The sequence below is a fragment of the Triturus cristatus genome, chromosome 7 (assembly GCF_964204655.1).
Source record: "Triturus cristatus chromosome 7, aTriCri1.1, whole genome shotgun sequence".
In the NCBI taxonomy this organism is placed as follows: domain Eukaryota; kingdom Metazoa; phylum Chordata; class Amphibia; order Caudata; family Salamandridae; genus Triturus; species Triturus cristatus.
Window position 1 is genome coordinate 445,715,378 of NC_140590.1, and position 24,627 is coordinate 445,740,004.

The 24,627-nt window shown below is 40.5% G+C and overlaps 1 protein-coding gene across 1 annotated transcript in view; it reads left to right on the forward strand.

Annotated features, from left to right (window-relative positions):
• DNAH9 (dynein axonemal heavy chain 9) overlaps nucleotides 1-24,627 on the forward strand; it is a 1,479,259-nt gene that overhangs the window by 1,011,439 nt on the left and 443,193 nt on the right. The window contains exon 60 of the mRNA XM_085616775.1: nucleotides 20,940-21,133. Coding sequence (XP_085472901.1) covers nucleotides 20,940-21,133 — 194 coding nt within the window. The remainder of the gene's footprint in view (nucleotides 1-20,939; nucleotides 21,134-24,627) is intronic.

Below are 24,627 nucleotides of genomic sequence, written 5' to 3' on the forward strand. Positions count from 1 at the left end.
GAATAGAATAGGTTGGGTTAGGGTGCTCCGCATGCCAGGAGAGGGGTCCTCTCATATTGGGAGTGTTCAGAATGTTACATCATGGGATGCCCTGATGCTACACTTGACAGGAAGTGGTCATCAGGTGGGAGGGACCCTGGTAGCCCATTGGCCACCAACCACATCTTAACTGAACTGGAAGAAGGACTGAAGGACTGCCCTGCTGCATAGTGGAACCAGCAAAGTGAGACTCCACAGGCATGGACTACATCTGTTGAACCTGGTGGGTAGCAAAGGAATGGGACTGTGTCTGCTGTGTCCTGCTCGAGGAGAAGCCATCTCCAGAGCCCAATTAGATCTAATGGGAAACCCAATCTACCCTTGAGGGCCTGGGCAAAATCAATGAACGGTTAAAAGGTGCCTTCAAGGGATTTATTTATAATATTTAATTATATTGCTTATAGTATATATTCAGATGCAAGAATTTTTATAAACTTGCCAATTAATTTCTTTTCAAAGACCTTTTAAAATAAATATTTTTTGTGCCTTACACAAAATAGGAACCAGTGACATAATCACCACAGAAAAATATACATAAAACATACATAAAACACAGGTGTATGTAAAAAGGATTTTATCTTTTAAAGTTCATCAAGGGTACTACACAGTTAAACACACAATGTAACAAGAGGAAAGCAAATGCAATTATACAGTCCTTCAATGTCACTATTGTAAACACTTCTTCTATCACAGATTCTTTTTCAGAAAAAGTGTAAAAAGTCAACGTTTCGGTTTCTATGCATTCGTCCATGAGACCATCTTCAGAACTATCATGTATAAAACAGTTGACCCCTGAAAAGTACTTCAAGCGGTTTAATCGGTCAAATACAGTTTTTTGGCAATTTCTGTACATAGGCAAGATCAGTTGTTGCTCTGTAGGTTTTATTTAAGATAAACAATCGCCACAGATTAGGGATATTCAAATTCTGGCGCTTCGTGGGCGGTGTGACTCAATTTACTGTCCACGGAAACTTCTCTGTCAAAAGGATTTATTCTGTTGTATCGTCGTGTTCACCAAAAGTTAGCAATCAAATCCAACGAATGAGTGCTAACTTTCGCTGAACACGACGATATTTTCTGTATATCTTTCTGTGGTTATTAGGTCACTCGTTCCTATCTCCAGAGCCCGGCCAAAGCCAACAGACTTCAAGGGTCAGTGAGCTGGCCTTTTGTTTACAGTAGATGGACACAACAGCTTAGAAGTATGCTGGGGCAAGGGGTAGCCCAAAGTGTTCAAGCCACTGTTAACCGCTGCCCTGCAGCACCAGGGACCAGGTACCAGCGCACAAAGTTGCATCCGAGTTCGCTGAGCCTGGCAGTTGACCTGCAGCTGGGACCCCAGAGAATGAGTTATCAACCCTGGAAGGATTGACCTGTGACGTGATGCTGAGAGACCAATAGTGCAGTGGCAACAGGGTTTCTGCCAGCACTGACAGGACTTTGAGATACAGCAATCTTGTGACCAGATCCACCTCACCCCTCTTGTGGGCGGAAGAGTAGCCGCAGCAAGTTGAAAATAAACACAGAACCTGAACAGCTCTGTTCGTGCAATAGAACACCTAGCTCCATCACTTCCTTACCAGGGAAAGTTCCCCAGAACTCAAATGAGTGCCACATCCAAAGGGTAACAATACTAACCCAATATTTACTCTACTCAATGTCTCCATCGCTCAGCTTCTTCCGGTAGTTTGTGTAAGAAGTTCCGATCTGAGCCAACATGAGAAAACACAGTTTTGTACCCAAATTCCACCATCATATATGCTGGTTACCCAGCTGATGCCACAATGCCCTTTGCCGTCAAGTGTCTTCACCTCCAGGAGGGCTCTCTTCTGAGACAATTTCTTAGGACTGAAGTCAAGAATGAAAAGGAGCTTGTCTGAATTCAGAATCACTTTCCTGGTTTTCTTACAGCTCGCAGTACTGCCTCTCAGCTCAGCATCACAGTACCTCCTAGCACTCCCTTGTTTCCCAGAGGTTTCTGAGGCAGCCTGGAAGTACTTTCACAGATGATTGCGGCAGTCCCAGCTCCAAGTCAAGCAGCTCACTGGGTACCTCGCATATGTCGTCCTTCAGGCTTTCATTTTGGATACGCGTAGAGACCCTCCTCACTCTCAGTTGGGAACACGTCCCCTATGAAGGTTATTCACTCCTTGTCCGATAGCCTTTCCTAGTGTGAAACCCTCAATCACTCTTACAAGGCAGTAGATGACACAGAGATGACACTGAAGCATGCACAAAAACAGCAGAGGGTGGGGCAGGGTTCAAAGAAGGCGATATTGAAGATTGTACTGTAAATGCTGTTTCTAACACTGTAAATTATAAATGGACCAACGCCATGTAAACGCATGCACGCCTTCTCCCATATGCGGTAGATTCTTGTGGTTTCTCTTGTCTTTTGGCAAACCCTATTAAAAAGAAATATTGCTGTAGAGCAGTCATGTCTTTTGCGCTCTGATGTAATTAAGATAGTCTCTCCATGCACTCTGTTATGTGGTTATCCTGCCCTTTCATCTCGTTATAAACTTTATAAACTGTGTAATGAACAGTTCTTTCAAAGTTACTGTTGATACATATCACTTTACTTTGTCATATTTTTGTAGCAAGTTATTAGTGACTATGAGAGTATATATTTAATAGGCTAAGATTACCTCTGCATATACTCTAGTTTGAAATGTCTCAGTCACAGGCTAGGGTGCCAGAATAGGGACAATATTGGCACGAGGGGCACGTATGTCCCAGGGCGCAGCACTGGCATCACGTGACACCAACTAGTCATTACAGGAAACTGATTCAGAAGTGGTGCTTCCTTGCCTACCCATTTATTTCTGTTTATTTTTATATTCTCTTGGAAATGTCTAATGGTTACACAAATTCATAATCTATTTAACTTTTTTCTTTATATTTTTTTTCTGTTTTACGTCTTATCTTAATACCGAATTTATTTTAAAGATTTCCTGCAAATGTACGAAGTCGATGTCTAAGCCTGACACCCGCGAATGCAGTACATGGTGATTGGGTCCTCCGCATGTTAATAGAAAATACAGTTCTTGCTTTGAATCAATTTCAAGGCCCGACACTCCCAGAAAGGAAATTAATGACCCAGGAAGCTTTGCCGCTATATAACCAAGGAGACCCCGGTAGTCTGGAAAATCCTTGTTTTTGCCACTAGCAGAACTGGGACTTCCAACATGGTTGGACTGTCTGAGTTCTCAGAACGAGCCCCCGGCTTCTAGACGCAGACATTCTTTACAGAAGAAACAGAAAGAAGCCTCCATCTATGGACAGTAAAGAAGATCTGGAGGGAACTCTGTAGTCCATTGATAAGCTGCTTTGGGAGAGAGTTTATTGTCTCCGGTGCTAGAGACTCCATTTATGACACAGACAGAATCTTTTTTAGGGTAAGATTCTGTCTACTGTGACCCAAAGGGCACACTCGGCTACTTCAGCCCCCCCTCAGAAGCTATTTCTATCAGAAGTGCAGAATGGCAGACATCCACTCGATGCAGAAGGTTGTACGGGAAGCCTATGTTATGGCACAATGAAGACGACCTAGGATGCTGCTAATAATTGAATGAGAGAAAGATATTTCTATAGCGCTACAGTTACCACTAAGCATGTCCTGAAGCTCAGGATTCCTGATGTGTTGGGGTTCATAGACAGAGTTCAGGTCGTTCTAGATTGTGTTAGGAAAAAGACAAGTTTAAGATACTTCACAAATGCTTAATTGTTTTTGAAAACTCTCAGATCAAGGAGCGTGTTGCAGACCTTAGGAATTTTAATGAAAATGATCTACCTTCACAGTGAGCTCACTTTATTAGGTCTGGTCTAAAGACAGCTTTAGCTAACCTTCCAGCATCATGTTTTCCAAACAAACTTGAGGTGGAGGTACTGCAATTGGATTTGACTCAAGAGGGATGTCGAGTAACCACTTGTAGTCCTGCAGCTTATTGATAGACTTGTTAAGCTTTTGCTTCTGACTTGTGAGGGACCTCTAGTAATGACTTGAGGTGCTACAGGTATTGGAAAGTCCAGACCTGTTAGCTTTGCCAGTGGTTGTTTCAGAAAAATGTGGCAGACGTGGAGGACTGGAACGGCATTTCTGAGAAGGTGCGTTTCTCTGATATGGAGGTAACAAGAAAAGAAGGCCAGTCCTGCAGACTGCTTGATGGCAGATGCAAAACGTTTAACATATGTCTGTTTTATTGACTTGAGAGTCAGTGGAACTTAACAAGTTGAGAGGAGTTGCTGGTAAAGCCAGAAAAGTCCAACAGGATTGCACCATTGTGAAAGTTTTAATGTTGTGAAATGAGATACTTGGATATTTTCAGGCATGTATAATAAATTAATAACAACAGAACAAAGTGAGAGAAGGCCCAAGGGAAAAGAATTTTTAAAGACCAGCAGGTTGTAAATCCCCTTAACCAAATCTACTATAACACAGAACAACCCGGGTCTGGTGTTGAGTCAACAGGGATAAGCAAAAAGCATGTCTACTAATTTCGACATCTCAAGTTAGATAAGAACCCTTTGGGGCACAGAACCCATCAATCACCGAAGAGTCAGTGTGTTGTCATCATCTGGGTCTGTCTCTCTTAATACATCGCAACAAGTCTAAGTGGAACGACCTGTTTGCGAGTAAAAGAGGAATGGTATACGAGGGTTATAATCAAATCTCCACTAGAGATGACACAGACCAAAAATTGAGCTCTCGTTCAGGTGAAAGGGGTTCTAAAAGTGCAGCATTAAATCAAAAAAGTGTGAATAAAACTGGCTAGGGGAACTCAAAAGGTGCTTTAATTAGTAGAGTGCCTCTGCCAGAATTAAAAAGCAAAATGGCAACCTGGCATAAATACGTTGTCATTATGCACGTTGTCCATAGTATATGGTCGACATGTTTCTGCCCGCTACGATCTAAACAGTATCAAGGGCATTCATCAGGACCTCTTTTTTTGCTGCTACTATGTGAAAAGTGTGAAAATTATAAATAAATATATAACTGACAATCCTACCACCGGTTGAACTCTACGGATGTCAAAACCGGATACCTAGGAGAGTAAAGAGACAAGAAATAAGAAAATGCAAGGAGTTTATCAATGTTGACTAACAGACAACAGTATATGTATACCATCTTAAATAGCACAAATAATGTGTCATGTACATCCACTTATTTATTAGGTTGTACTTACCCCAAAATTCTGGGTAATACCCTCACCTCAACCTGGTCACTACTCAGGGAAGGGGGCCCCGCTCTGATAGGGAGGAGGAGAAAAAGAAAAAGAAAAAAAGGGCTGATGAACACATGCCCAAATCTTTATATTCCCCATCTAGATGGCTATAAATAGTGGTATAGAATTTGTCCATATATAGATTTAAAAAGTAGGTGGAGGCAAAAGTATGTGGCAATAAAGTCTTCACACAGTTCTAACCAAATGTTTTAAAGAGACAACTCTAACCCTCTAGCATGAGTAGTGTTTATTAAAAACAACTGAAGAACTAAAGAACCAGGGAGTTCTTCTACAAAGCTTGAGCGAAATTAATCCTTGCTCATATGTTGTCCCTACAGGGCTTTCGTGTTATCTCCACACGTTCAAAAAAAGTTTTTTTCGAAATGACTACATCGGGTTGCACACTATAGTATAAATACATACGAGACACTCTTCCTGTGTTCGATAATTAATTTCGCTCAAGTGTCAAAGATATTCTGTTAACATCATTCAGCCCGTGAGCTGTTCTACAGTAGTGTCTTCTATACACTATATGCGCATGCTCAGCCGGAGTAATATTTCTCTTACTGCACATGCGCTTTACGAGACAAAGTGAGCTGGGTCCTCACGCCGCTTTTATTACAACAGGCAGTGCCGAAGTCACCTAGGCAACTAGACTCACCTGTTTCTTGTTACAGCGTGCTATAAAACATCTTCCTCTCGCTCACGTCGGTACCTCCGGTCTTTACTCATAGACCGCCCCGGGGTACCGACGGAGAGGTAAGCTTGATTTACATCGCTGTGTTCCCCTTTTTTTGTAGTCAGAATCCAGTCCAGTTAAACTGTAGCCTCTAACACTGGCGCTTTGTAGAAGAACTCCCTGGTTCTTTAGTTCTTCAGTTGTTTTTAATAAACACTACTCATGCTAGAGGGTTAGAGTTGTCTCTTTAAAACATTTGGTTAGAACTGTGTGAAGACTTTATTGCCACATACTTTTGCCTCCACCTACTTTTTAAATCTATATATGGACAAATTCTATACCACTATTTATAGCCATCTAGATGGGGAATATAAAGATTTGGGCATGTGTTCATCAGCCCTTTTTTTCTTTTTCTTTTTCTCCTCCTCCCTATCAGAGCGGGGCCCCCTTCCCTGAGTAGTGACCAGGTTGAGGTGAGGGTATTACCCAGAATTTTGGGGTAAGTACAACCTAATAAATAAGTGGATGTACATGACACATTATTTGTGCTATTTAAGATGGTATACATATACTGTTGTCTGTTAGTCAACATTGATAAACTCCTTGCATTTTCTTATTTCTTGTCTCTTTACTCTCCTAGGTATCCGGTTTTGACATCCGTAGAGTTCAACCGGTGGTAGGATTGTCAGTTATATATTTATTTATAATTTTCACACTTTTCACATAGTAGCAGCAAAAAAAGAGGTCCTGATGAATGCCCTTGATACTGTTTAGATCGTAGCGGGCAGAAACATGTCGACCATATACTATGGACAACGTGCATAATGACAACGTATTTATGCCAGGTTGCCATTTTGCTTTTTAATTCTGGCAGAGGCACTCTACTAATTAAAGCACCTTTTGAGTTCCCCTAGCCAGTTTTATTCACACTTTTTTGATTTAATGCTGCACTTTTAGAACCCCTTTCACCTGAACGAGAGCTCAATTTTTGGTCTGTGTCATCTCTAGTGGAGATTTGATTATAACCCTCGTATACCATTCCTCTTTTACTCGCAAACAGGTCGTTCCACTTAGACTTGTTGCGATGTATTAAGAGAGACAGACCCAGATGATGACAACACACTGACTCTTCGGTGATTGATGGGTTCTGTGCCCCAAAGGGTTCTTATCTAACTTGAGATGTCGAAATTAGTAGACATGCTTTTTGCTTATCCCTGTTGACTCAACACCAGACCCGGGTTGTTCTGTGTTATAGTATGTATAATAAATTAACATTGTCTAGCCAAGAGGTGATAATTACATGCATGGCTCTCTAAATGTATCTCATAGGGAACGATGGACAACTCCTACACTGGCATTTCACACACTGAAAGCAGGTTGATGAAAGTTTGTATATTTAAGCTTTGAAAGACAATATTTCACTAAAAGTGAGATCAGAGGGCCCGATTCACAGAACTAACTTAAGGCAAAATCCTAAACTTACTACCCTTTTGGTATTCACAGAAGGCACTTACTCATTTCGGTATTCACAGAAGTTAGGAGTCCTAACTTTAGGACTCCTAAATGCCTTCTGTGAATACTGAAAATCTTAAAGTTAGTATTTTTCTCAGATTAGGAGTAGTAAAGTTAGGACTCCTAACTTTAGGACTCCTAAATGCCTTCTGTGAATACCGAAAGTCTTAAAGTTAGGATTTTTCTCAGTTTAGGAGTATCAAAGTTAGGACTCCTAACTTTACTACTCCTAAACTGAGAAACATCCTAACTTTAAGACTTTCGGTATTCACAGAAGGCATTTAGGAGTCCTAAATTTAGGACTCCTAACTTCTGTGAATACCGAAATGAGTAAGTGCCTTCTGTGAATACCAAAATGGTAGTAAGTTTAGGATTTTGTCTTAAGTTAGTTCTGTGAATCGGGCCCAGGATTTTTCTCAGTTTAGGAGTCCTAAAGTTAGGAGTCCTAACTTTACTACGTCTAAACTGAGAAAAATCCTAACTTTAAGACTTTCGGTATTCACAGAAGACATTTAGGAGTCCTAAAGTTAGGACTCCTAACTTCTGTGAATACCAAAATGAGTAAGTGCCTTCTGTGAATACCAAAATGAGTAAATGCCTTCTGTGAATACCAAAATGGTAGTAAGTTTAGGATTTTGTCTTAAGTTAGTTCTGTGAATCGGGCCCTAAGTTATGAGCAGTGTAGTGTGGTTTATGAACATCACAGGAGTGTATATTCAAGTTATTCAGCACCATCTGGTGGTTGTAGTAATGCTACTGTGGCATTCATGCTGTCTTTGGTCCTCAGGATGAAGTCATGGTCATAAAATGTTGTATCTGCTCATAGAACTGCTGGTGTTTTATATAATTCAGTGAAATAGCCTGAGATGGGTGATTAGGGTGTGTAACCGTGCAGAATTTACAAAGTTACCAAAAGGTTGTGTACCTTTCCTGAATTTATAGGATGCAAGGGCTTTGGCAATTCCCCTGGCAAGTGTAGGGAAACAAGAGTGTGCCAAACACTCCATCTGATTACTAAGGCACCTACATATCCCTTTTGAGAAAATCCCTACCGCAACCTCCTCGGTTGAACTCACGCTTTACCTAATGGCAGTGCTTAAATTGTGAATAAGTTAGTACCAGGGGCCTTCTCAGGAGGCTACTGCACTCACCCATTGCCCCTGCTATCACTGCTAAGGACTATTCCAGCTCATTAACTATCCTTTGCATCCCCTACAAGTGTGACATTTCAGACTATTCCAGTCCGCTCAAAGCTATAAGAACAGTGTATGTGGCAGGTATTCATTTTTTAATTTCTATTGAGGTATTAAACACTGTTGTACTCATCTCACAATTAGGCAGACAGCACCTCCATGTGATGGCCTGCTATAAGTGCTGCCGTTGAGAATTAAGTGCCAATGCCAAGCACAGGATTGCACAGGCTCAAATTAAGCACTCTTCAAGAGTTTTATATTCAATACAAGGTGGCTGACATTTTACGATTGATACATGTTTGCTTCCATTTGCTCAGTCTTTTAATAATCATGTTGTGAAGTACTATTTCCTGAACTATGCAGTGAAGTATACACTTGGGTGGTCAACCAAAAGGAGAGTCTTTCATTGTCAGAACTAGGGTTGACGCTTCAATCAACTTCTCAGGCAGGTAGCTAACAAGTAAGCAAAAATGCTTCTGTCCAGGGTTTTGACTGGTTTGTGTGCCAAGAACCATGGTCTTTCTAATGTCCATAGATCTACCAGTCTTGCCTTGTTCAATTGTCTTGGTTAAGTATGAACTTTGCCCAGGTGTATTTCTTTAAGAGTTCGGTCTTTTGTTCTTTCCTGAAGTGTAGTAATGTGCTAGGCTGATCTTCATCAAGATGTCATTCCATATCATGTGGTGGGGCCTTTTGAGTTTTTGAAGTATGGGAGTAATCATTTTGTCCTCCGCATTCCGGACATTTTTCAATGTATTCTTAAAGTATTTGGAATGCCGCTGAGTAGGCCATTGCTGCCTTCCAGGTGGAAGAGGGCCAGTGCTTGAATGTAAGTTCTAATGTCAGTTACAGGAGATATAACTTGAATGTGCACTGAAGTGAGATCTACTGCCGGGCTTTCCGTAGCATCTTGGGGTGTAGGTCTTGATGTAGAAGACACACATTTTGCACTGTTCATGAGCTGTGGTATTAATCCTATGATGTTCTACTAAGAAATGTTGCTCTCTATCTCTCCCAGTACTGGTGCTCGTGCCTTCCAGAATGCACACATCCTTAAACCAAAGCGCAAATGTGTGTGCACAATGTGTAGCATAGGTTTTGTTCTATAAGGGTTACGTTCCAGTACAAAATGCTATGCTTGAACATAGTACATTATTTAAAACTTTACCAAGACTGCCAGTGAAGTGTGCTGTGCAGTATAGCACATATGTAAAGTTGAAAACATTTCAAGAAAATAAACTTTTCTCCAGTGTTACACCTGGCTCAAGGACGTGTACATTTTTGGAGCAAGGCGTAGTCTATTTTGGGCGTGGCTTGGAGCACAAAGAAGATGTCGGTGTGAGTTCCCAGCTCTGGCTCAACGGGACACTGCATAGTCAAATTTCAATTGTCTATGTAGCATAGCACACAACTGAAAATCGGGAAACTGATAATCAACGAGGAATAGAAATGTGAGGATACAAGAAGAAATACCGCAATGGAGGAACCACAGAGTGCAATTTGCCTTTTCGGCGACTGGGACGACACGGCAGGATACGTTGCAATGTACACGTAGCAAGAATCCTGAAGCTCCAACCAACAGTCCTGTTTTCTTGGCCCGGAGACAGAACGATCACTCGCTGCACCCACCACAAAAGTAAGCCTTTTTCAAAGATTTGCTATGCGCAGATTTCGAGTAACCTCCGAGGTCTGAGGCTAAGATGGCGCCCCAAGTACAGCTCCTACAACGCAGACAACAAGCGCAACAAAAGCAGTGACGACCAGTGATTACCATATTCTTCTATTCTCCTCTTCGGCAAAGTTTTTACTCCGCGCAATTAAAAACTGACTAAAGGATTTGCTCAAGAGGCTAAGCACTAACACGAGGACCGTTGTAAACTGAGGATCATTTACAACCACAGTGCCTGTCCTTAAGATGACCACCACACACTGACAAACGGTTATCCTCGAGGTCTCTCATACACTAACACACGTGCTTGGAAAAAGTCTTACTCCCAAACTGATTTAACTATAATTAAAACACTGACAACTCTGGATGCAATTCTGGATGCAAAAAACTGTAACATATGGAAATAAAAAACAAATTAGTGTGAAGCAATATAAGAAATATAAAGAATACTACAGCGGGGAATTACAAGGTGCAGACTTGCTTATCGACGCTCAGAGACGACATGACAGGACCTGTTGCAATACACTTGCAATGGACAGATCATTAAAGATCAAGATTCACTGAAAGTAAACCAGTAACACTTCACCATGCGTTGATGTTACGTAAACATAGGTGTCTGAGAACAAGATGACATCCAACGAGTAATTCCAATAATTCACCCAGTAAGCACGGTATTTGACCTCTCAGGCACGGTCTGCAACACAACTTTGTGTTTTACTCCATGCACTCAAGGGTCATTAAGACACGGGGCCAACTTTAGAGGCAATCACATACCAAAAGCGGTTCGCTCACTAAGCAAATAGAAAGCACCTGCAACACTGACAACTCCAGTTGCATATCTGTGAATATATGTGCGTTTTCTACAGTGAAGGTGCTAATTGGCCTGAGTTCATACTACTCACGCCATTTACCCTCTAAACATATTGAGGTATACAAGGCCTTCTGCAACAGTGTGATCACCTACCAATAGCAGTGTTTATGAGAAAACTTAATACAAGGACTCACACCCACTCAAAGATGGCGGAGAAAGAAAATAAGACAAACCTAAAGAGGATTAAAGCAGATCCACCGAATCCAGACTCCCTGGTCAAAACCAACTAAGACATTAATACAACAGTGGAAACCATCTTAGCGAAACTAGCGGAAGTTCACGAAATGACAAAATCGACCAAAGAAAATATGGATTCCATGCAAGTTGAGATCTCTGCAATACGCAAGGATATCAGAGATACCAACTGGATCACTGAAACCAAGAACAGAATTGGCGAATTAGAAAACAAGATGACTGATACGAAAAAGACAGTGACAAAGGTCGAAATCAACTCTCATACCCTCACCAAACAAATTTCCGAATTGGAAGACAGGAACAGAAGAGGAAACCTAGGTATATTCAGAATTCCGGAAGGAAGTGAGGATGAAGCAGGCTCCTGCATTAGGTTTCTAGAGAAATGGATACCGCATATGACCAAACTGACCTTTGATAAACCGTTGGAATTTGATAGAGACCACAGGGTCCCATCCAGGAAATCTATAAGCACATCACAACCTAGACCCATTGTGTGCAAACCTCTGAGATACCAACATGTTTAGCTCATCCTTTCTTTTATGAGGAAACAAAATCATATAATGTGAAACAGAAATAATATTTTTATCACACAAGACTACTCGAAGGCCACAGTCGACACAAGGAATAGTTTTTTGGCTCTTCGATCCAGGATGAAAGAAATGGGTATCCAATATTCATTTGCGGGTCCAGCAAGGTATCGTGTGGTTGACCATGGTATTGCACATCTCTTCTCAGATGGTTCAGCTCTTTAAACGTTTTTAGACAACCTTGAAGATCCAAGGATGGACACTTCTGCCCAAATTGACCCCACGATTCCATGATTAATAGACAATGCTGGACCATGAGTAGACAACTCAGTATAACACTATAAAGTTGAAGTAACTCTCTAAAAGTCCTATGAAGCACACTTCAACTCATATGATTACTTTGATTAATAAACAACACTGATCCCGGTCACCTAGCCTACACGTTTCCCAGTGTAGATAATTCAAGATGGTCCCTGCAATTCTTGCTGTAATAATAGTTGTTATATCTGCTGAAATGGAGTTATTGAAATAGTGAAGGTGCCTAAATGGTTCTAATGCTGACTTTGTACCAATGATAGCCTAGAGAAGGAAAAAGGGAGCTAGTTTTTGTATTTTTACAGTTTCCTACTCCTGATTTGAGAAATCCGAAGATGTTAAGCTTCCTATGGTTCTAGATTTCTGGTGGTTAAATGGTTACTTATGTAATTTTACCAGTTATGTGATATATGTGAGTTATGTGATAGTTTGTGACCAGTGCTATCCTTCCCTAGTCCGCCCCCTATCAGACTACTCCCGTTCCTTGTTGAACCACAAAATAGACAAGCATGATGTTTGTTACAAGCATTTGTGTATAAGAAGTTACAGACATAAAAGTTACAGACATGATGATCATAAGATTAAGATTTTGTTTGTAAGAATCTACAGACATGAGGAGCTCAAAGGTGTAATTACGGCTTCATCTATAGTTTCTTATTGTAGCCTTGTTAGACCTCTCAGCCTAGATACTTGTCCCTGAGAGGAACGCGTCTTCTTGTTATCACCATGTCTACTGTTCACATGGGGAGGGAGGGTGGGTTAGAGGGATCAGGGAGAAGGGGAGATTCTTGATTATGTCTCTGTTCATATTTGGTTCTCTTATTTCCTTATCCTTATATTTTTACTTTGTTTGTACCTGACTTTATTTTTTCCTGTGGTCAATGGAATACATGCATACTACACACACTCAGGTTCTAGATCCGCCGGAGAAACAATAGGCTACCTTTATCTACTGTTAACCAGTTCTAGACGGCAGATGCTATCCTGTATAGCAGTTTTACACACTGATATCCTCATACGAGTGAACATGATACACACACAGTACCAACTATAGAGCAAGTATGATGGCTGCATCCCAAAAAAACATTAAAACCATATCTTTGAATGTTAAAGGCCTTAACCACCCGGTTATAAGGAAAAAGACTTTTGACTATATATACTAACAAAAGGCAGGCATCACCCTTCTACAGGAAGCAAAAGCAGTTGCCAATCTTGCTAAGTAACTCAAAGGGACCCAATTCTCAGATGCAGCCTGCTCAGCATCAAAAGGTAAAAAAAACGGAGTAATGACACAGATTTCAAAGAAAGTAAGGATAAATGTAATCTCTCACTTTACTGATAAACAAGGAAGATGGGTCACTTCAAAATTAGAAAAAGAAAAGTCTGTCCTTTTTGTAACAAATATATATATGCCCCCACAAGTAATGACCCGAACTTCTGGGAAGACTTAGAGAAACACATTAAATTAATCCCAAATACAGCTACCTCGATCATTGCTGGTGACTTTAATCTTCCATTAGATTCCAATCTAGACAGGAATTCCACATGCCAATTTAGACCAAACAAATCACATAAAGCTCTCAAAAACGTCTGTAGTAAATACAACATGATAGATGCTTGGAGACTCCAGAACCCTACCGAAAGAGACTACACATTTTACTCCTACCCCCATAACTCATACTCGCGCATAGATTACTTTTTAATATCAGGGAATGCAAACAGCAGGATAGACCAAACAACAATAGAACAGAGAGTGGTGTCTGATCACTCTTGCATTACATTAACACTCACAGACTCAGCCACCCCGCTTAAAGAGCCGTTATGGAGATTCAATGAAGATGTCCTATCCTCTTTGCAAAATAAAAAAGTAATCGAAGAAGCAATTAAAAACTACTTGCTTAAAAATAAAGAAAGCAGTACTCCACTTCGTGGGCCACACAATAAGTTGAAAGCAAAACCATTAAATAAATGACAAGGGATAAATAAAGTTATTCCACTAAAGTAAGAGGCAGAATTGAACCCTAGTGCATGTAATAAATCTAATTCTGTCTCTAGGCAAGACTACAAAGGGATTCATCAGCGAGTTAACATGGCATCCAAACCAAACCTGCCATTGGAAGTGCTGGGTTTGTTAAATGAGTGATAACTCTAACCAGTTTTTGACATTAAAATGCTTTTAAATGTATATTAAAAAGGTGACACAAATACCAATCATTAGCAAAGCATATAGGCCTCAGCTTTTAAATTCCGAGCTATTGGCTTTGCCAGTGTTTGTTGGTAGTGACATTCGAGCACATGTCAAGATGTATGCACATACTTGGCTGTCAATCTGGGAATGTTTTTTTTAATTTGAAAAACATCCATTCCAAGGTTTGTGTTGAGGGGCACAACTGTATGTTGACACATGCACATGTGTGTGGGTTGACACATGATTACACTACAGCATGACACATAGTGGCAATTTTTAATTTACCATTTGATAGAAATGGGATCTCTAGTTGACAGAGGTTTGCACCCTGTCCAAGTTGGAACTATCCCTTTAGTCAGGGTAAGTCAGATACACAACCTAAATGAACCTCACAGAGCAGTCAGGCTTAACTTAAGAGGCAATGTGTAAAGTATTCATGCACACTTTCATTACAGTAACACAGTGAAAACACCACAAAAAAGACTGCACACCAGTTTAGAAAAATAGAGAATATTTATATGATTAAGAAAGACCAAGGGCCAGATGTACGACCAACAAAATTGCGCCTTGCAAATTGCGAATCATTTGCGAATCGCAATTTGCAAGGTGCAATTTGCCATGTATATCAGTGTGTTTAACACTGTTTGAGATTCCCAATGGGGTCGCAAATTGCGAGGCTCATTAAGAATAATGAGCCTCTCGCAATTTGCGAGGCCATTGGGAATGAAAGGCCCTCCCAGGTATGGTGGCCTGCTGGGCTCAGCTGACCACCATGTCTGGGACTGCTTTTAAATAAATCCGTTTTTTTTTTTAATGCAGCCCGTTTTCCTTAAAGGAAAACGGGATGCATTAAAAAAAAATATATATATATTTTCATTTCATTTTTTAAGGGCAGGTACTGGTCCCTGGGACCACTGCCTGCCCTTAACAAATATTTTTAGAGACCGTCACAAAGTGGAAGGGGTCCCTTGGGGACCCCTTCCAAATTGCGACTGCATTACCACCCTCTTGAAGAGGGTGGTAATTTGCGAGTGTTTTGTGACTGCAATTGCGGTCACAAAACATTTATACATTGATTTGTGGACATAATTAGGAAGGGAACGCCCCTTCCCAATTGAGACTTGCAATTCCTAAATAGCGAGTCCCAAATAAATTGTGACTCGCTATTTAGAAATTGTACATGGCCCTGGACGGGTCGCAAACCCATTTACGCATGCAAGTTAGGGTCATACATCTGGCCCCAAAACAACAAAAATCCAATAAGTATTTCTCAAGTTATAATTATTAAAGAAGGTATGGAAACATAGTGCTGAAAACACATTAGTTTCTATTAAGTTCTTTACAGTAATGCAAGGAAGGCAAAAGGGGTTTCCCCAATGTCGGAGCATGAAAGCAGTTCTCCAAAAAGTATTAGGGGAAGAATGTCATATCAGGATTATTGGAGACCAAACTAACCACTCAGTTTTGAGCCGCTCACGTGAGCGCATGTCAGCTTAAATTGTGAGTCCAAAGACACCAAACTCCAATTTTCTCTCTGCTCCCAATGGAAACTTACAGTTAAAAGAAATTAAAGGCAATAGCCATGTCCTACCTTTTAAATACACTGCACCCTGCCGATGGGGCTACCCAGGGCCTACCTTCGGGGGTGACTTGCATGCAATTAAGAGGATGGTTTGGGCCTGGTAAGTAGGTTAACTTGTCAGGTCAAAATGGCAGTTTAAAACGGTGCATACAGGTTTTGCAGTGGCAGGCCTGAGACAGGTTTAAATGGCTACAGAAGTGGGTGGCACAGTCAGTGCCGCAGTCCCACTTGTAGCATTTAATTTACAGGCCCTGTTCACATATAGTGCACTTTACTAGTGAATTATAAGTAAAGTAAACATGCTATTTGTGGCTATGGCAATATTACCATGTTTTAGGTACAGAGCATATGCCCTTTAGTACTGGTTAGCAGTGGTAAACTGTTCAGAATCGTAGAGCCAACAAAAACGAATACAGCAAGAAGAGAAGGAGGAGGCAAAATGTTTGGGGGTGACCCTGGAGAAGGGGCCATTTCCAGCATCATTTGGTTGATGGCCATGTTAGAATGGTAAGTTAAAATTTAAAAAAATAAAAATGTGTGTGAAGGGCATAAACAAAAGTGAGGGCCAGCAACATTTTGAAATTTCTGAGCCCTCAAAAACAAAGCAGGGCTGCATGATGGCTTTGGCACAGATTTCGCTCATAATGTGTAATTCAGTGAAGCAAATAGACTGTCCAGTAATCACTGCAGATGTACACTTTGAATGCCAATTCACAATCTAAGACCTGTACTAGGTCAGCACCAATCCCTGTAGGGTCTCTACTGTGAGAGGCTACAGTTGTGCAGATTCCAGGCTCAGCTAGACAGCAGCACTGCAAGCTAAGCCCTCTTCCCCATGTGCTTACATGTTTGTGTGTAACCAGCCCAGAGCTTCTTACCTGCACAGCTGTGGATCTTATCTGAAAAGGCAGACACTAACTGTTAGCACTCTCAATCCATTTCTACCAAATTTACCTTGAGTGAGACCCAGTTAATGAGACCCACTCGCTGTAAAAGTCCAAATGTGGGTAGTCAAAAAGTGACAAAATAAAGGGTGATTAAATGTGTGGAACACATTTACTACATCGGCCTCTATTTTTTCTGAGATTGAATAGTAACACCTCCTATTCCTGTGAAGTGCTATGAAGACTGTGCATGAAGTAAAGAGCAAACATTAGAAAAAACCTTCAGTCTTGATTTGTAAATGAATGCTTGTTGTTGATTACATTAAGGGGCAAGACGTAATGCAGTTGGGAGAGAGCAAGAGAGAGAGAGAGAGGCCAAGCAAGGGTAGGTAAGTCCAGAGCAGAGCGAGGGAGAGATAGAGCAAAGAGAAAGAGAGTGAATGAGCAGCATGGGAATGAATAAGAATGAGGGAAAAGAGAAAGACTGAGCAGCGAGAGAGTGAAGACTTGATGGAAGGCAGTCATGACAGAGGAGAACCAGGTATGGAGGCAAGGTGAGTGCTTAGGGGGAATAGAAATAAATAGAGAAATACAGAGACACTGAGTGAGAGACAGTGTAAAGAGATTTAAAAAAGTGCCAAGCTAGAAGGAGGAAAGCAATGACAGAGGACACTGCAGAAGTAGGGGGAGCGGGAGCAAGGCCAGTCATATAAGTGAAAAAGAAAGCTGGCACACAGGGGAAAGAGAGAAGGGTACAAGGTAGCAACAACATGCAGTGGCACAAAGGAAAAAGAGCGAGCCATGTGCTTCTATCGAGTGATATCTGTCAAGTGAAATTGACTGATAATTGTGAAATTATGCAGTAACATGCAGATAACAAATATTTCTGGAAGGATACAACTCATCCAATTTAAAGATGGCAAAACCACAATTCACCAGACGGGGAACAATGTCAAAAACAGGGAGGAAGTCATCAAATGAGGTATATGGAAGTGAAATAGAAAAAAAGTAATGGAATCATGAGTAAGCAACAGACCTAAAGCTAATTGGTTTTTTAAATGTTAGTATTGCTAACAATGTGTCTGCCCCAGGAGGCTAAAGCTGCCTGCAGCAAGACTACAAAAATGAATTATTACTGTTAATAGAGGAAAGTAATATCATCATTGGTCTAATTCATTAGCATGTCCAGTAATTAGGGTGACCGCCTCGCTCCAGGTCATTAGGGATACTGTCACCACTCCTGAACTTTCCACCAACAAATCTTTAATTTCAAGTGTGTTAGTCTAATTAGTTCAATAGAAGCAAAACGAGTACACCCACAATCCATTAGTCCAAAACACAAAAAGTCCTGGACCGGAAACAGTGTCCATAATGACCTGGAGGAAGGTGGTCACCCTAACAGTTATAATTACGTCTGTCTGCAACATGCTTTTTCTTGTATAAAAACCAGCAAACATAGCTTTAAAAAATACAAGCAGCAAAAAATCTAATTATAGTCACAGTCACTTTCTGAGTAAAACATGCATAGCATCCACAAGAGGAGAGCTGCTTTGAGCTACCATGAGTGGACAATAGCTCTATGGGAAGATCTCATTATCTGTGGATATACAGTTAAGTCACACTCTCCTCCTTCAGTGGAATGAGGTGTGAAAAATAATTCTTCTTGAGTAAATGTAGTTCCTGTAGCAAGTGTTGTCTGAATAAAGCGAGGCTGGAGGTTTCATTCTGGAAGCGATTCAATCACACAGTCCGCATGCAGATTGCTGCAGCCTGTGTATTCTGATCATGTCCTCACAACAAAATGTATATCTGGCAGATGAATACAGAAGGGCAGACTATCTGAATTGAATGCAAAATCTATTTTTCTGTTTTTCAGTGAACGCAAAACAGTGGAATCTGTAAATAAATTATGTTTTATGAAACTTGACCTGCATGCTTCTTGGATTTGGACTGAATTATTGTACAACTTTATCTAGACCCTTCTGATTAAAAATTGGTGTTAAAAATTCTCATTCAGTATGGGCCATTGGTAGTCAAGTAGGCTGTGTATTGTACTGCAATATTTATATAGCGCTTACTAACCCTATGTGGGCACTGAATCACTTGCTGACATGGGTAGCATGTTACATCGTATCCACAGCAATGACCAACTGTTTCATTAGCAAGGGACAGTTCTTTGTGTTAGGATGTTACACAGGTCCAAGAAGCCCTGGTAAACGAATGTCAAATACGAAACATATCAACATATGAAATAAAAAGTATTATTTTGCAAATGCTACCACGATACAGCAGTGGTGGACTCTTGCACCAAGCCTGGCCCGCCCCTTTGGTGTCGTCGCAGGCTGTACTGTGTGGCAAGTTATGCTCCACCACTATGCTATTGTCCCTATGTTGGCTGCAAATGATGCACTGCACCTTCCCCATATTCAGGTCTTTGATCCACTAGATTCAGTTGTGTCCACTCCACTAAATCACATCCTATCCAGGTCACCAGTAACATGGCCTTCACCAATGGACCCTGCTAAAAATGTCAACTCGTCATGTTTTGATCTAACAATCTTAAAATTGCTCTGCTTAGGAGCTCCATAGAAGGGGACACCGACCAGAGACATATTATAGTTGATGAGGTTCTTTTGGAGTTCCCTAGAGTTTGAACATTCATAGAGAAGTTGCTGCGACTCCACAAAGGAGTGACACCGTGTGCAAGTGGGTGCTCTGGGTTCAATACTCTCTATCCAATCGCATCTACTATTAGTGTAGTGCTGTACTGTAGTACATGTCAACCTCAGAGGCTTGGTCCAGGCAGAAGAGGCATGTGAAGAAATATGTTGAGTCACACATGCTACAGTTTTTGTTAGCAGGAAGCGCACTCAACCAGATTAACAACTGTATGCATGGCACTCATCCTTTTTATCCTGCCACCCTCTCATTATTACCCTTTCTTTGAATTTTTTGTTTTTAGTTAGGCTAACTAGGAGATAAGCACACAAACGCAAATAGCTATGGAACCCACACTGATGAGAATCAGTACCACTCAGCCTTAAGCCAAGAAGTTGTATATTGGTTAGATAGTACATATGTTTTAAAAATTAACAAGGATTAAGATGTGTATTCGTTGGCACATGCACTGTATAAACCCATTCTATGAGATTGTTCCCTATTCTCCTAAACGCGAGAGGCGTGGAGTCTAGCATATATTAACAAAGTACAATGCCCAAAGAAACTGTTGAATTTGGCGCTCAAATTTGCGTCTTTTTCTATTTCATAAATAATTTGTATAACGTCATCTGTTGGAATTGCTATGTCACCGCCATTTAATGGCTAAATGGTTTAAAACTTCGTTTTTTCGATGCTACTTCCAGTTCTTTTGGCCTTCTTTTATTATATGGTCATTGGATCAGGAATTGTCTAGAGTTAGTTTAATTATGATAATAATTTTCCCTTGTTCAAAAAGAGGATTAGGTAACGATACTTGTACCTCTTGCATGGGAGAACTTGAAGATGAACTGCCGATTATATATTGAATGCCCAAGAAAGTTGAAGAATTGATCATATCATTCTGTGTCTGATGCTATATTTTTTGGGTTAGGCATAATCCCTTTTCTGGTTGAACCATGAAAACACCGTACCAAACGTACCACCAAATATTAGGCATAATCTGCCTGCTATGACATTTTTTCAGGAATTTATTACGAGAGATACGTGCCATGCTGTGCTAAATTTTATTAGGAGCGTGTTTAGGATTAGAAATCGTTGTAAGCTTGTTTGAACTTTAATTGAGACCTGTTTTGAAAGAGATTTACCTTTGCCTGAATTTTAGTAATATTTATTCAATGTAATTTTAAGTGTGTTTACTGTTGATTACTATTCTTATACTGAATTATATTTATGTTTTGTGTCAAATGCTTTTTATGGCATTTTGCCGAAATGAAGATGCAATGATGAGGCTCCAAGTGTTCAGATGCATCAATAATCACCACCATGATATGCCATTTTATATCCATGCAACAAATGTCTGACCGCTCTTGTAGTCTAAATAGAACTGTCTGCACATCTCCAGGCGTTGTCCTCTATGGATGAATTCAGAAACCTCGATCGTGATATTGAAGGTTCTGCGAAACGTTGGAAAAAGTTTGTCGAATCCGAATGCCCTGAGAAGGAGAAGTTCCCTCAAGAATGGAAGAACAAGACCGCTCTCCAGAGGCTGTGCATGATGAGAGCCATCCGGCCAGATCGTATGACATATGCCATGCGGTGAGTACTACTCGATGGAAAAACAGGTATTTGAAACAATCATTGGAAATTCCAATAGGTCTGCTTTATAACTGAGAGTTTCTCTTCAGTCACTGATGAGTTTAGGCACTCATACATTCATCCACCCACTGATTTATTCCTGCGTTCACCCTTTTACGCATCTATAGTAAAACAGACTCACAAACGCAACTAACTTATGGAAGATAAATTAAAAGAATACTAGATGAAAAAAAAAATCTCTCCCCTTAAATTTGGCAAGCACATGCTTGCAACACAGAAATACAAAAAAACAGCAGTGGAAAGCCGTCTTGCAGTGGTACTGTACGTAGAGTATCATTGTTTTCAAGTTTTAATATAGCTGACACATTTAAAAGTATAGGGTTGTCCATCTTAGGGCAAAAAACACATTCCAAAATGGAAAGTTGATAAACTTCGCACTGGGTAGCCATCTACGTTTGCATAATTGTATAGTGTATTACTGTTGGCATGATCAAGGTATTAGTTCAACAGATAACGTGCATATCTTACTAATATTTTCAAAAGTGTGCTATTTTCTATTAATCTTCACATCTGTAGTGGTTTGTTATCTCTTACTCTCTCACTTTTTTTTAGAGGAAATATAACATTTTAGTTCAAATAACAGAAGGTATTAGACAATAAGTGCTCAACATTCGTGGACCATAATCAATACTGATACTAATGAATGGAAAATTAAATATATATTATATTATGAATACGTTAAAAAATAAATAAAGTGATATATGGGTTGGAAGGCTCGTACACACAAAAGTGCAGATTCAGTGTTTTTACACATTATTTAGAAAATTACTGAATCGTTACTATTTGGCGACATTAAAAAGGTGTGGTTGTTGCACAACTTATGAATCTGACAAACCTACAGCACGCTTTGGGTTTCTGCTTTCAAGGAGTCTTAGAGCTGACTCATATTGTTGTTTTAAAAACTGTCTGTACCAACAACATAAGTGTGGTGCCATGTATTACAGGATCATTTTAGAATTTTATGTGGTCTATTGATTGCACCTTTGTTAGAGAACAATAAAAAAGAAAACTGCTGAAAACGTTTGTAGTGGGTTGTTCTAAAAGACTCCTAATGTCAATTGAAAATACTTTCCATCATTGAACTATTCTCTAAAAGGCTGCAGAATGGAAAATGATGATCGTAATTCATTTCGTTTTTTGAGAATGAGCCAGAGAAGAGTACAGAGAAAATTGCCATTACACACACTTAAACGATAGTGACATCATTTGGCCTTACACCTGATGAATTCACGTCGTGGCAGAGTGTTGAACAAACAATGGGGCATATTATCAAGAACGGTGTTAAAATTATTACCGCTTTAGCGGCAGGAAACTGCCGCTAAAGCGGCGATAATGGGCTTGATAATATGCCCTTGGGAATTCCAATAGAAGCCCAAGTTTACACCAGAACATGGGCTTCTATTGGAATTCTCAAGGGCGTATTATCAAGCCCATTTTCGCCGCTTTAGCGGCAGTTCCCTGCGGCTAAAGCGACGATAATTTTAACCCCGTTCTTGGTAATATGCCCCTACATTACATACAGGTAAACCCCTGTTCAACATCTCTCCCCCTAGTGATGTTAACAGGTCAGTGGAAGAAACCTACCTGGAATTTGGGAACAATATTAGAGCCACCCTAGACCAGATTGTCCCTATTAAAGATTTCAATAATTTGCAGTGACCCTCAGCTCATTGGTGCAGTTCCGATCTTAAGGAGTCAAAAATGTTGTGTAGAATAGAAGGGAGGAAATGGCAGAAGCTTTATGAGGAAAAGGATAAGTTAGCCTTAAAATATGCCATACAAAAATATAAGACATCCATCGCTAGAGTTAAAGTGGGATACTACTCTTAGCTGCACCCAACAGAATAATACGAGAAGTGTCTAAACCAGAATGCCCCAAATTTTTGGTTTCTGCTTCTCAAGATCTTTGCGATAATTTTGCAGTTGTTTTCGAGGAAATAAATTCCAAAACTAATTGATGGGTTTGAGACCACTACAAAGACCCAGGCCCTTTCTCGTGGCCATGTTTCTCAAGTTAATATCTTACCTGTGTATTCCACTTTCGATAGTGCAAACTTGAAGCAGAGAAATGCATTAGTACAGTTTGAGAATTTAACAGAGGACAACTTCAGAGATTTGGCCATGACTATATCTCCTGGCTCTCCTCAAGACCCTTTACCTCATTGGACCTGGAAATAACTGGCGGATAAACCTGTTCCACAGCTATGTCAATTCTGAACAGTGGGATGGTTCCAGCACCTTCGAAAAGAGCAATAGTTACTCCGCTCCTGAAAAAGCCATCTTTAGCTCCTATGTCTCTAAGTAACTATAGGCCAAAATCTCTTTTACCATGTCCTGTGAAAATTATGGAAGGCTTCGTTAGTAAAACACTCTCTCACTATGTAGAAGCTAACCAGATTTTGGAGGAAGAGCAATTTGGGTTTCGCCAAGTTTACAAAACTGAAACTGCTCTGCTCACTGTTATGGATGAACTTAGAATGCGAGCAGACATGGGTCCTACAGTGATACTGATTTTATTAGATCTTTTTGCAACCTTTGATATGGTCAGCCATAACATTCTCCTGGCCAAGCTCTCCTCATTTGGAGTTGGTGGCACAGTGGCAAAGTGACTGCACACCTGTCTGTCTGATAGACAGCAGGCTGTGTCCCTCCCTCTATTCTGTTCTGATTACAGGGCCATCAAACATGGTGTCCCACAAGGGTCATCAATATGCCCCATACTTTTCAATATCTATATGAGCCCACTGATTGCCGTCATCAAATCATACAAGCTTAATTTGGTTAACTATACCAATGATACCCAATTAATCTTGTCATTGGAAGGAGATCAATCACTGCCACTAGACACGTTTCATGAGTGCATGTATGAGATTACAGTTTGGCTTGAATCCAACTCATTGCAATTTAATGGAGACAAGACAGAGATTCTATGCTGTCCAGTGTCTGAGGTCCCAACCCCACTTCCACTCAACTTCTGGCCTGTGTTGTCAACTAAGATATTGGTGCCCTCCGAGACTGTCAGAAACTTGTGGTAATTTTTCACAGAAAGCTTAGCTTGGAAGCTCATGTCAATGAGACAGCAGGGACCTGCTTTTCCTTAATTGGATCACTTTGTAACATTCTCCCATATCTTCCTATTCCATTTAGAACACTAGTGGTATGTAGTGTGATTCTGCGCAGATTGGATTATTGCAATACCCTACTGTTAGGAGCACCAAATTACCTAATCAAGTGGCTCCAGAGAGTTCAAGCAGTGGCAGCCAAATTGTCCCTGGATAGGCCAAGAAGGTTCTTTGGCCCAGATGTACGACCCACGAATTTGCGACTCGCAAATTGCGACTCGCAAATTGGGATGTCTGAGACCCTGTTTGCGATTCCCAATGGGGTCGCAAATTGCATGCCTCATGAATATTAATGAGGCTGTCGCAATTTGC